General features: G+C 60.4%; 8 protein-coding genes across 8 annotated transcripts; 6 read left to right on the plus strand and 2 right to left on the minus strand.

The window, feature by feature from the left end:
• Positions 1-26: 26 nt before the first annotated feature.
• On the plus strand, positions 27-1,937 carry EHS24_007065 (uncharacterized protein; the record flags this gene model as incomplete). The annotated part of the gene is made up of 5 exons (XM_028622444.1): positions 27-222; positions 266-1,052; positions 1,134-1,413; positions 1,458-1,575; positions 1,627-1,937. The coding sequence occupies 5 exons, from the start codon at positions 27-29 to the stop codon at positions 1,935-1,937; spliced, it is 1,692 nt and encodes a 563-aa protein (XP_028477336.1).
• A 384-nt stretch (positions 1,938-2,321) lies between these two features.
• On the plus strand, positions 2,322-2,902 carry EHS24_007066 (uncharacterized protein; the record flags this gene model as incomplete). Its single annotated transcript, XM_028622445.1, has 3 exons — positions 2,322-2,492; positions 2,545-2,754; positions 2,804-2,902. 3 exons carry the CDS (start codon positions 2,322-2,324, stop codon positions 2,900-2,902), a joined length of 480 nt encoding a protein of 159 aa, XP_028477337.1.
• Positions 2,903-3,069: 167 nt separating this feature from the next.
• On the plus strand, positions 3,070-3,513 carry EHS24_007067 (uncharacterized protein; the record flags this gene model as incomplete). The annotated part of the gene is made up of 3 exons (XM_028622446.1): positions 3,070-3,120; positions 3,187-3,399; positions 3,460-3,513. 3 exons carry the CDS (start codon positions 3,070-3,072, stop codon positions 3,511-3,513), a joined length of 318 nt encoding a protein of 105 aa, XP_028477338.1.
• A 741-nt stretch (positions 3,514-4,254) lies between these two features.
• On the plus strand, positions 4,255-5,898 carry EHS24_007068 (uncharacterized protein; the record flags this gene model as incomplete). The annotated part of the gene is made up of 3 exons (XM_028622447.1): positions 4,255-5,463; positions 5,511-5,774; positions 5,824-5,898. The coding sequence occupies 3 exons, from the start codon at positions 4,255-4,257 to the stop codon at positions 5,896-5,898; spliced, it is 1,548 nt and encodes a 515-aa protein (XP_028477339.1).
• A 336-nt stretch (positions 5,899-6,234) lies between these two features.
• Positions 6,235-7,413, minus strand: BOS1 (protein transport protein bos1; the record flags this gene model as incomplete). The annotated part of the gene is made up of 4 exons (XM_028622448.1): positions 6,235-6,316; positions 6,362-6,868; positions 6,964-7,066; positions 7,317-7,413. The coding sequence occupies 4 exons, from the start codon at positions 7,411-7,413 to the stop codon at positions 6,235-6,237; spliced, it is 789 nt and encodes a 262-aa protein (XP_028477340.1).
• An 807-nt stretch (positions 7,414-8,220) lies between these two features.
• On the plus strand, positions 8,221-9,495 carry EHS24_007070 (uncharacterized protein; the record flags this gene model as incomplete). Its single annotated transcript, XM_028622449.1, has 4 exons — positions 8,221-8,307; positions 8,372-8,725; positions 8,859-9,059; positions 9,112-9,495. The coding sequence occupies 4 exons, from the start codon at positions 8,221-8,223 to the stop codon at positions 9,493-9,495; spliced, it is 1,026 nt and encodes a 341-aa protein (XP_028477341.1).
• A 200-nt stretch (positions 9,496-9,695) lies between these two features.
• Positions 9,696-10,380, minus strand: EHS24_007071 (uncharacterized protein; the record flags this gene model as incomplete). The annotated part of the gene is made up of 3 exons (XM_028622450.1): positions 9,696-9,937; positions 10,066-10,127; positions 10,259-10,380. 3 exons carry the CDS (start codon positions 10,378-10,380, stop codon positions 9,696-9,698), a joined length of 426 nt encoding a protein of 141 aa, XP_028477342.1.
• Positions 10,381-10,560: 180 nt separating this feature from the next.
• EHS24_007072 (uncharacterized protein) lies at positions 10,561-12,209 on the plus strand (the record flags this gene model as incomplete). The annotated part of the gene is made up of 2 exons (XM_028622451.1): positions 10,561-11,143; positions 11,185-12,209. The coding sequence occupies 2 exons, from the start codon at positions 10,561-10,563 to the stop codon at positions 12,207-12,209; spliced, it is 1,608 nt and encodes a 535-aa protein (XP_028477343.1).
• Between the last annotated feature and the right edge of the window lie 93 nt (positions 12,210-12,302).

Genomic DNA, 12,302 nt, shown 5'->3' on the forward strand with positions numbered 1-12,302 from the left:
GTGCCACAGACGCCTGCCTACCCAGCATGCCAGACGACGAAAAATCCAGCGTGGATGAAGAAGCAGTCGACCTAAAGAAGTACCACATCCCAGAAGGTGCAGACCCGATGTACACCCTCACCCATCTGCCGAATCACACTGAGAAATGGTGGTTCCGGGACCCTGGTATGCGCCGCCTGTCCCTTGGCATCTTTGTTGGCTTCTGCACCAGTATTATTGCCGGTACGTATACTCCAAAGGAAATTACAGTGCTGACGTGGTTCAGGATACGACAGCGCCCTCATGTCGGGCCTCTTGGCCAACGACCGCTTCATGGACGACCTCGGGAACCCCAGTCCGTCCATTCTGGGCACCTTGGTCGCTTCCCAGTCCATCGGCTCGCTGCCTGGTCTCCTCCCAGCAGTGTACGTCTCGGACAAGCTGGGCCGTAGGAAGGGTATGGCGTTTGGCTACATTATCCTGATGGGCGGTGCCATGACGCTCGCATTCACCCAGGGTCCATGGACGTTCTTTGCTGGCCGGTTCGTCATTGGCATGGGCCTCGGCTGGAACACGGTCTGTGGCGGCCCCTACACCGCCGAGATTGCGCACCCGCGCAACCGTGCGGTGACCACGGCACTCATCATGAGCTGTTTCTACGTCGGCAGCATCGCGGCCGTGTGGGTCGTGTTTGGGTGTTTGCAGATTGTGGGCGATTCAGATTGGGCATGGCGGGCGCCATTGGCCTCCCAGTGCTGTCTGCCCATCATCGTGCTCGCGTGCCTGCCCTGGATCCCAGAGTCGCCTCGCTGGCTCATCCGCCACGGCCACGATCGCGAGGCACACGACATGCTGGCCAAGTACCACGCCAATGGAGACTGGCACGACCCCCTGGTTGTCTACGAGATGGAAGATATCAAGACGGCCATCGCGATCGAGCACCTCGGCGACCACACGACGTGGAGCACATTTGTCAAGACGAAGGGGAACCGTTGGCGCTTGGGGATCATCCTCACCGCGGGTATCTGTTCCCAGTGGGTCGGCAATGGTATGTTTTCAGCGGTAAATGAAGTGTACGCATGCTGATGTCATTGACAGGAGTGGTGGCATTTTAGCAAGTATCAAAGTCTATGCAGAGGTCACTGACTGAACAGCACAATTGCCATCCTGGAGACCGTCGGCGTCAACCAGTCCAGTTATCAACTCTTGTTCAAGGCCGGTCTCAAAACCTGGGGATGGTTCTCGTCGGTTGCCGGTTCCCTCGTGTGCGAGCACTTTGGCCGTCGCAAGATGTGGCTCACATCAGCCATTGGCCAGTTGATTGCGTACGCTGTCATCACAGGTTGCTCGGCGCTGTACACCCAAGGCAATGACAGAGCAGGACCCGCAGTGCTCACGTTCATCTTCGTCTACCTTTCGTTCTTTGCCCTCGCCGTGAGTTGTACGCTCCACATGCATTATCCGCTGACAAGTCGCAGTTTAGCGGTCTCACCCTGGCGTATCCCATCGAAATCCTTCCATACAGCATGCGTAGCAAGGGCGTGTCCATCCTCCTCAGCGCTTCGCTCTTTGCCAACTGCCTCAACGTCTACATCAGTGCGTGTCGCCCCCCCACTTGTAGTGTCGCAAGAGCTGACATGCCGATAGCACCCATAGCTCTCCATACCATCGAGTGGCGTTTCTACTTTGTCTTCATCGGAGTTCTCACCGTCACCATCCCCATTATCTATTTCTACTTTCCAGAGACAAAGGGCCATATGCTCGAGGAGATTGCAGAGATCTTTGACGGGGAGCGTCCGTGTCGCGGGGGTGGGGCCTCCGAACGCAAATCCTCCTTGGCGAGGCGCAAGGGTGTCGGTGTCAACTTTGAGAGAACTCGCTACGCCTCAACGACTGTCGCTTCGCTAGGATACCGCAACACGCTCGCGGAGCTGCCGATGGGAGCCCATGCCGATTGAGTTGCCGGGTAGGGGTGATGGAATGTACATACCCAAATGTAATGGCTGAAGCTGGCCCTTTGCTGGTCCTGCACATGGCCAAGCGTATCTCAAATACGCTTGTGTTTTGCCTCTCATCTGTTAAATGCTGCTTGCTGCAGTCAAACGTGCCTGCCCCGTGAGAAGGCGACCGTTGTGGAATGGAAAAAAGGTCGAAAAGTGCTAAAATTAAGGGTCGCCATTCTCGCCGGTTGGCGCCCGTTGATGTTGAACAGCTGATTGTTGGTTCACTAGATGAACCTCCAACGTCTTCGCACCGTGTGTGGGTTTTTGCTCTCGAGTCACTGCTATAAGGAGACCTCTTTGCACGGGTCTGGGTCTCTTTTCTCAACGAAATCCGACACCATGGACGCTCCTCACTTCAACCAGTTTGTCAAAATGGAACCGTCTCAGTATCCCGAGACCAAGCCCATGCCGCACCATTACGACATGGGACCTCCGCCACTCCCACCACCACGGCCACCCCCACCCATTGTTTATGAATGGCTCGACTGCCCATACTGCGACAACCGCGCGGTACGTGCTTTCTCCTCCTCCAAGCTTCAACCTCCCTGACGCAGTGCTTCAGCTCAACAAAGCCTGGCCGATCGGGCACGCCACCATCGGCATGCACCAAATCTCCATTGCTCGCTACCATGCAAACGTCGAGGGACCATACGAGTACAAGGCCAAGATGGCACGCTCCTTTGCAGAGAGTGCCATCAAGAAGTACATGCCCCTGTACTGCATGCAGGCCGGCATGTCTGAGCAGATTGCTACGTTCATGACCAACAGCTTTGTGAGTGGCAAAACGACATTGGCCATGTCGGGGGGCTAAGCGATCACAGCTGCACCACTTCAAGCACCTGCCCCAGCGCGACAGCGGGGGGCTCACGGAGAGCGAGCATCTGGTAGACATGGTCCCTGGTGCTGTTCTGCAGCCGTAGCTGATGCAGGATTTTTGTCGTGTGTATGTGTTTGAGGTCCCATCAGTGGAGGTGCCAGTGCGAGACAGGACGAGACGTGGGACCGCTGCACGGGCGGGCAAGGTGCCGGCTGATGGGGACACCATCATTAGACAGCAGTGTCGCATTGCTCACCTTGACAGTACACAATGTCCAAAGCGTCACTGCCGAGCTCTTCGTGTGACTGCTGGCCGTTTGTGGTGAGTACCCCGTCGCAGCTGGACCAGAGACACCAGCCAAGAGGGGATGGCTAATGGGACTTGCAGCTCAGCACCTGCCGACCTATCGTGTCCGACATCTATCGATTCAACCGCCTTCATCTCCATAATCTGGCCAAGGGCTTTGAGGGGTACTCGGAAGAGGCCAAGACGGCGCTCCTGTCGTTCGAATTTGAGGCGGTCGTCCAGGAGAAGCTCCCCCGCGCTCTGATCAATATGGGCATTGACCCCCACGACGTCCCAGTGTATGTCGTCCGCTGGGTGAGTAGGGAGGATGGAAATGGGCATCTGGGGTCTTTGGAATACAGCTGATGGGTCCAGATTCATCACATGCGACACCTGCCGCCCGTCTTGGTGAGGAAGGACGACACATAGCCGATCCGTGGGGCACCACCCCCACAGGGGGTAGAAGAATAGAGAGGAATCTTTTGACGCTGTGAAGGATTTTAATAGAAAATCTAGTGTCTCATTAAATAAAGGGCAGTACGGGCAGTCGTACATAGTGGGTGGCAAATCACAGCAGTCGGGTAGATGTGGGTCTTGCCAAGCCGATCGAAGTGTGTTTCCAGAGATAGCGAGCATGATGCATTGACCGTGAGCATATCAGATGGCCCGGCACAGAGGGGGCCAAGGATGACGATGGGAGTCCAGATCAGTTCCAGGTCCAGAATCTGTTTCCACAGTCCTCCTTGCACACGCCAACGGCCACTCCACGCTGCGCCCAGCGAGCGTCATGATCGGATTCGTCGGTCAAAGACTTGCCACCCCGGGTGGGCTCGACCAGTAAGTGTATGCATGGACACACTGCAATGTCATCGACGCGTCGACGACCTTGTTGATTGCGCTGCAGTACTACAGTCCGTTGAAGGGTGTGCGTAGTGCTGTGCGTGTCTTGGGGGCATGCGGCCGGTGGTCTGGTTGACTGGACTGCTCGTCGGCGCGCACCTTCCCCGCGTGTTTGCGCCCTTTTGGTGGTACGCGGGTATCTGCCTTCCCTCCACGCCTTCCCTCTCCCCTTGGGTCCACTCATCCACCTTCTTCTTTATCTTTTTCACTCTCTTTCACAAGTTTCGTCAGTCTCTGGCAGTCTGTAGCATCCACCACACCGTGCACACAATGGTGTTCATTCGTGAACTACCCCCACACGGTACCGCCACCCCGCATACCTCCCGCCCACCTTCTGTACTCTCAGGCTTCACGTCCTTCGCCATCCCAAAGAGCACATTCCCTTCCATCCCCTCCCGCCCCATGTCCAGCATCACAGAGACTATGAGGTCGGCCCACATCACTCCCATCCCTACGCCTCCTCCTCCATCTCGTCCCCCGCCTACGACAACCTCAATCCCCACCCCCACCCCTACCCCCAATCCCACCCCGACTCCGTCTTCCCGGCCCGTTGCCCTCTCCAGCTTACACCCCACTCGAGCCGCCCAGCTGCGCCTTGGATGGCCAGGTGGAGCGATCACGACCCGTACACCCTCCCGTCGCAGCACGGCGTCCTCGTCCTCCTCTTCTTCAGCGCCGACCGCCACCGGCAGTAACGCCACCCCGCTCGCGAATGGAAGTGGCCGTTCCAGCACGTCGACCAAGACGCGCCGTACGCGCCGCGCCTCCGTCCCCGCAATGAGCGGTCCGCTTCCCACCACGGCTTCTCGCGCTTCGACACGCAGGGCCTCCGTTGCCGACGCTGACGACAAGGGCAACGAAGTCTTGACCTCGGAACCCGCCCCGCTCCCAGCCAACCCAGGCGAGTGGGCGGCCAAGCTCGCCGAGGACGAACGCCGCGCCTTCCCCGGTTGCTCCGAGACGCTGGCCGACAAGCTCCGTGCCGCCGAGGCCATCGCCGAGCGCGAGTGGCAGAGTGTCGTGCAGCAGCGCGAGCGCGACCGCTTGGCGGCGCAGGAGCGGCAGACGGAGGAACGCAAGTGGGAGCGCCTCGCTGCCGAGGAACGCCACCACGCCGAGGTCGAGCGCGAGCGTACGCGTAACCGCGAGCGTGAGCGTGAGATGCAGCGTGGTCGCGAGATCGCCATGGAACAGCGTGAGCGTGAGAGGGAGACGGAGCAGTTCCTCCAACGCGTCCAGTTTGAGAATGAGAGGGAGTCCGAGCGCCAGCGCAACCTCGAGCTGGAGCGTGAGCGTGAGCGTGAGGTCCACCTCCGCTCAACCATCGAGCGCGAAAGGGAGGAATGGTGGAACGCCGCGTTCCGCCTCCTCCTGGACGACTTTATGGTCGAGCAGGAGATGTGTCTCCGTCGCGACCTCGCGCTCGCGCTGCGCGGCTACCTGTCGCCCTGGGTCGTCGAGCGTGATATGAACACCTTTGTGAGTTGGCCCCTTGGCTCATGACTCAACTGACACACCTTTGCCAGATCCACCGCTTCCGCCAGTTCCAATCCGACACAGTGCACGCCGCCTCCCTCGCCCGGCGCGTAAACTACCCTCCCGCTCCCGACCTCGAGAACGAGGCCCTCTGGTGGCGCGCCACCGGCGCCATCCTCAACGACTACACCGAAAAGGGCGTCGTGCTCGAGTTCGTTATGCGGCGCGGCGAGGGCGTGCTCTCGCACGCGCTCCCGCGCGCGCTGAGCGGGGCTGTGGCCGAGCAGAGCATTGGCGCCAACATGGGCGTGTTTGTGAGTTCCCCCGACTGCTGGGGCTCGCGCTGGGGCTGATGCAGGTCAGATTAACGACTTTCGCGAGATGGTCAAGGCAATGGTTCTCTTCTGGGGCGCGTCGCGCTATGGTGTTCGGCTTTGAAAAAGAAACCCCCCTTGGCCCGTTCTAAATGATAGCAGTAGCAGTAGCAATAGTAAATACCTTATGTGAATTGAGATGAAAGCCGGCTTGTGACCAGTCTGTGGGCGAGGACAAAACGCATCACATGCAGGATCGTGATATCAAAAAACTCAACATTATAGCAATGACAAAAAGCGACAGGGGAATGTGACGGGTGTTGTTGGCGTGATGATAGTCGTGCGGGGCGGGGATGGGCGCACCGGCTGGTAGGTGTGATGGCCGACTGAGCTCCAGCTCTGGTCGTGGCAAGCGAGTAGGGCGATGGTCGAGGGAGATGATAACGTCGAGCGGCGGCGCCTAGCCAAAGTAGTAGTAGATGCCGGCAAACGACGCGAGGGTAAACGTTCCGCCAGCGATGAAGATCCACTTGTCTTCCTTACTGCACGGGGCTGTCAGCTCCTACATCTTCGTTTAGCCCACTCACGTCCTGCGCTCAACCCAGGAGATGGTCTCCCTGCTCAGTCCCAGCGTGTTGGCGGCGTCCAGCAGCCGCGTCCGCGTGCCCTTGAGGATACCGCGCTGCTCGACGAGGTTCTCCAGGACCGCCCGGCCCTGGGCAATGTACTGGTCAATGTTGTTCTCCGACTCGCGGATGAACGAGTGTTCGCGCAGCGCATAGTCTTCGCGCGCGTTCGGCCCCATGTACCCTCCTCCAGCGGCGGAGTTGCCAAACGGCGACTCGTGCAGCGGCGAGGGCGGGCCGTTGGCGCTGGACGTGACGCGGCGGTGCGGGAGGGACCCTCCTGAATGGTTGGGCGAGCCCGCGGCCCCCGTCGCGCTGCCGACGCCGAGGAGGTCGTTGCGCGCGCGCGCCGACGAGTCGTTCTTGGCCCGCTCAAAGCGCGCTTTCAGCTCCTTGTGGTCGTTTGTGAGCTTGGCCACGCGGCTGGATGACGAGGCGTCAGCGTCAGCGTCACTGGCAATGTGGAAGCTGGGGGGTAGTCGAGCCAGTGGACGTGGAGGGCGGGCGCGCCCAATGCACACTGTTCTGTCCTGTCGTTCTGCTCTGGTCTGGGACAAACTCACGTGTTGGCCTTCTCGCGCGCAGCAGTGACCATCTCCTTGCGCGCCATCGAGTCGTAGTCGTCTATCAGGCGCGAGAGGGCGGCGAGCGTGGTGGTGATCTGTCCTGTGGAAAAGGTCAGCTGTGGTCAAATGAAGACGTCCCCTCAGCTGCTCCAATGCTGCATCAGCGGCAGCGGCACAGTGTGAACACAAGGTCGGAGGAGGAGGCAATGGACCTTGACAAAGGTGATTGCCTAGCCATACTATCTCGTCGTCCCCCACGCATCTCGGACCATTGTGCGATGACACTGGGAGCAGGTGTTGTTTTGCCGTTGTTGCCGCTGGAAGCGGGCATGAGATGGAACCCGACTCACCCTGGACGCTGGGGCCGGCCTCGCCCGTCTCCATGCGCGAGAGGTCATGCTGGAGGGAAGTGACCTGGCGGTTACCCAGGGCGTTGAGGCTGTTCATTGTTGGGGAGGAGAGAGAGAGTGGTTGAAGGGTTGTTCGAAGAAGCGAGGAAGAGATGGAGACGGTTGACGGCGGCGGTGACACGTCAGGGAATACACACCGACAGCTGAGACAATCGGTTACTGCCGACGGCCACGACCTGGCGTTGCGTTCTCACTCTTTTGCGACGAGACGAGGTCGCAGCAGGCGCCTTTTAACGGCCTAAAAAACCCAACGTTCATCAGCTGTCATGGCTTTGGGAAGGTGTTTATTCACTTCACGGAGATCCTTGCTTCAGCGCGCTCCTCGTACGGCATATTTGTCTCCTCTAGCACTAGTGTTCGAGCCCCACCAAGGTATCACTACCTTGTGCATGGTTTAACGTCTCGGTGATCAGGTTGGTTACAAGCTACACGCTTCGGACAGGCCGGTAACGGATCAGTCTGACCAGTCTGGCATTGGTGCTCCAAGAGAATTGGACGGTCGTAAGCGCGCAGGGCAAGCCGGGTAATCACCAACTTTTTGCAGTTGCTGGGGCAGGAACAATGGTTCTCTTCTCCTGTTGCGTCGGGAGCACGCGCAGCAGAGAGAGGAGGTGCTGCTGCTGCTTGACGATGACAAAGAGCACCGAGCGGACGACGGGGGCCGTTTGGTGCGCGTCGATGGCTTGCACTTGGACCGGATCTAGGCGCCACCGAACGGGCTCTACCGGCTGGCAACTGGGCCGGAAGGGTGCGACGACATTCCTAGGGGGGTATTAGCTCATGGCCGCCACCGTGTCAACACTTCACACATTCCATCTCACACACCACACCACTCCCTCTCACCATGGCCACCATCGCAGAGCAGAGCAAGGTGTCCTCCCAGGAGGGCTATGTCCTCGGTCTCGAGGGAACCCCCTTTTTCACCAAGCGTGTACGTTGACTCTCCCTTGAACATTGCATGTCCCATGCCCGCAAATGCTGACTCAAGCCCAAAGTGGTTCCCAACCACCGGCGAGCCCGACGCATACGTCGTCTTCGTGCACGGCTTTGCAGAGCACATCCAGCGCTACGACGCGTACTTTCGCCTCCTCGCTGCCCCGCCACACAACATCCACGTCTTTGCGTACGACAAGCGCGGCCACGGCCGTACGTCTATCAAGCCCCTCGAGGCCGGCGCGTCAGAGGCGGCCGCCTGGAAGGCAGAGGGCAAGGACGTCAAGCTCGAGGGCAAGAATGCGCGCGGCAAGAATGGCGGCTGGGCAAAGGCTCTCCCGGACATGGCCTACTTTGTCAAGCAGGAGCACGAGCGCGCCAACGGCAAGCCGCTGTTCCTCTACGGCCACTCGATGGTGAGTTGGGATGGGATGTGGGATGTCTGGTGTAGAGCTATCGGCTAGGACGCTGCGCGGTGCCGCGTCCGTGCGTCCGTGCTGTTCACGTCCCGGCTACGAACTGTTCAATCTGCATTAGCTGACACGACAGGGTGGCGGCGAGACTCTTGGCTTTGTGACGCGCGACCCCACGGCGCACGCCGACACGCTCGCGCTGCTGAACGGCGTCATCGTCTCTGGCCCGTACATCAAGTCGGCCATCCCGCTGTCTACTATTCAGGTCAAGGTCGGCCTCCTTGCCGTCCAGCTCGGCCTGGGTAACATGACGATCAAGACCCCCCTCGACGCCGACGTACGTGCACCACCCTTCGTGCTCATTGCCAAGCCACTGACACACTACACAGGCGTTTTCGCATGACCCCGAGGTTGCCGAAAAGGTCCTCAAGGACACGATGTGTGAGCCGACGGGCTCGCTCAAGGCCATCGCAGACATGATCAATGGCGGCCAGTTTCTCGACACGCGCGCGGCATGGGACAGCTGGCCGGCCACGCTCCCGCTCCTGCTCTACCACGGCGGCGCCGACTCCATCTGCTGCGCGAAGGCCACGGTCCGCTTTGGCGACCACTGTACCGCCAAGGACAAGACGACCAAGCTTCTCGAGGGCCTCTTCCACGAACCGCACAACGAGCTGGCGCCCGAGCCGGTCAAGCTCGCGGACTTGGTCTCGGGCTGGATCCACAAGCACACCGAGCGCGCTGGAGAGTCCCCGGCTCAGGCCAAGCTCTAGAGAGAGAAGGAAGGAAGGAAGGAAGGAAGGAAGGAAGAGAAGAGGAAGTAGTGCGAACAAATACCCGGCGAGCGGAGCTGCCGACCTGTCATTAGGGTATGGAGATGTATATAATAGGTCGCCGTCAAAGTATCATGCGACGGATGTGCGTGCGATGGTGGTGTCCAGGTGTAGTTAGGTTCGTGGTCGGACTAGGGAGGTTAAAGCTCTCCGTGGCTGCCTGTGACCGCAGAGGGCGCGGCCCCAGCAGCGGCGCCGCGAAGCGAGAGCCACAAGACGTTGAGGCACTCGGCGACGTAGGCACGGAACCGGGCGAACGCGTCGACGTTCTCGTCCTCAAAGACATAGTAGCTGAACCGCTTGGAAATGTAGCGGACGTGCGCGGGGAAGTAGGTGAAGGCCGAGTACCAGAACAGTGCCGTGATGGGGAGCACGATGAGGGCTGAGGAGGAACAAGGTCAGCGCGCTACAGGAGGTGGCACCACAGGCTCGTAGGGCCATGGGGCGGGCTTCAAAGCACGGAACCCGCCGGACGCCGGGTGACAGGCGACAGGGGTTGCAACTACGCACCGACGATAACCGCCTCCCACCACTCGAGCATTGCAAAGGAAAGGTGCGCGTCAATCTGGACACTGAGAGAACGGGTCAGCGCGTGAATGGAAAGGCGACGGGACGTGTGGTGGCACAGAGGAGCGTGCTCGTGTGCAGCAAGAGACACAGCGCGCGTGGAGCAGGGACCACCTCTATCTGTCATCCAACTCACCCCTTCTTCCAGAACCAGCGGCGGAGACCGAGTGGTCCACGAGCAGGCATGTTGTCGTAGCGTGCCACGCCGCCGAGACGGACGGGGATAGGCGGGGGCGGTGCTGGGCGTGTGCGAGCCATTGTTGGTGGTGTGTATGATGGTGAACGAGGTCCATCGACGTCGACCATGGATTGACCGCGCGTCCATTTGATCCCGCCGCCGTCCCTGGTGTTACCACCCAGGAGACGAGGCCATCTGGCATCAAAAGTCAAAACAAATCAAGCTGACACCCACATCATCATCACCTCACCCGACCATACATGGAGGCCCTCACTGCGCTCCTCGCGCACCCGGGTGCTCCCCCGCTCATCCACGTTCACCACCCACACCACCCTGCATCGGCAATCCGTCACTCCCTTTCCCTCCCGCCACGATGCGCAGTTGCCCGTCTCGACGCCATCGAACACCACACCCCTCGTCTAGTCTATGCTGGCGCGCTTGGACGTCTGTCAACAGCCCTCGAGAGCACGCTGGGCCGCCAGGCAGGTGATGATGGTCGCGAGGTCATTACGTGGGACGCGTTTGCGCGCTCGTTGCGTGGACTGTGGACACAGCACGTCAAGGCCAGCAAGGCCGCCGCCGGCAAGGGCAAGGGAAGGAGTAATGGCAATGCTGAGGATGGCGAGGACGACGAGGGACAAGTGGTCATTGTGGTCACCAAGGCGGAGAGGCTGAAGAGCGTGCTTGGGTCATCGTGGACGGCGTTTTCGCGTCTCGCAGAGCTGGTCGACATTCCCGCGACAGTCGTGTTCTGCTCACAGATGCCATGGGAGGACTTGCGACCACAGCGCGGCGACGTGCCCGAGCCAGTTCACCTCTATATGGAGCCACTGCGACGTGATGGTGGGTTCGGTTCCAGCTGTATGGTGAGCTAACCCCGCCAGAGATCATTTCCCGTCTACTTCCCGGCAGCGAGCACCCATTGTACTCGCGCTTTGTGGACCTTCTCCTCGCAACACTTGGCCACCTCGCACCAACATCACCGCCCAGTGAGATTGACTATGTCGCCGAGGCCCTTTGGCCGCTGTATACGGCTACACTCCCGGCCCACGCTGAGATGACCCTCCTCGGCAAGCCCTATCCGGACCCAGAGAACCCTCCGCCTCCCCTCGCCGTCTCCGTCAAGCTCCTCACCGACCTCAAGCACCAGATGGCTTTCGCGCTGGCGGCGGCCACCGAGAGCGTCCTCCCCCGCACCACCGGTCGCGCAGAGGTTACTCGCGCACTCATGCCCTACGGCCCCAACGGCATGCCACGACCCGTTCAGACACGCAGTGTCCCCCGCCCCCCACCACTCGAGCTTCCTCGCGCCGCCTGCTTCCTCCTCGTCGCGGCCTATTGCGCCTCCTACAACCCGGCCAAGAGTGATATCCGTCTCTTTGGCCGTGGAACAGGAGCGGACGGCAAACGCAGGCGCGGCGGCGGCATGCGCCGTGGCGGCTACGGCCGCCTCCGTGTGGGTAAAGTCCCCCAACGTCTCCTGGGACCACGCCCATTCCCCCTCGACCGCCTGCTCGGCATGTTCTCCTCGTTGTACGCCGAACACGCTGCACGGCCCGAAGACCTCCTTGCGAGCTTGGACGACTCGGACGACGAGGATGGCAGCCGCGAAATTGACGCGTGGCGGAACCCGGCCGCCGCCGCCGCGCGCGCCCAGCGGAAACGCGAGCGCGAGCGTGCGCGCGACGAGGCATGGGAGGACGAAGTAGACCACTTGACATTCTCGACCAAGCTCTGGGCACTCATTCCCGAGCTCGAAGCGCAGGGACTGCTCCGCCGCGCGTCGCCAGTGGACCGCCTCGACAATGTCATGTTCCGCTGCGAGGCCGACTACGAGACGGTCAAGACGCTCGCAAAGCAGCTGAGGGTTACGCTGGACGAGTACCTCTATGAGGATTACGCTGGATGAGTGTTCCTGTGACACACGAGTCCACCCACACTTCTTTTCTGTAACACACACACACACATGGCATATTGCATTATTTCACCCTGCCGCTGATGC

The sequence above is a fragment of the Apiotrichum porosum genome (assembly GCF_003942205.1).
Source record: "Apiotrichum porosum strain DSM 27194 chromosome Unknown scaffold_4, whole genome shotgun sequence".
Classification (NCBI taxonomy): domain Eukaryota; kingdom Fungi; phylum Basidiomycota; class Tremellomycetes; order Trichosporonales; family Trichosporonaceae; genus Apiotrichum; species Apiotrichum porosum.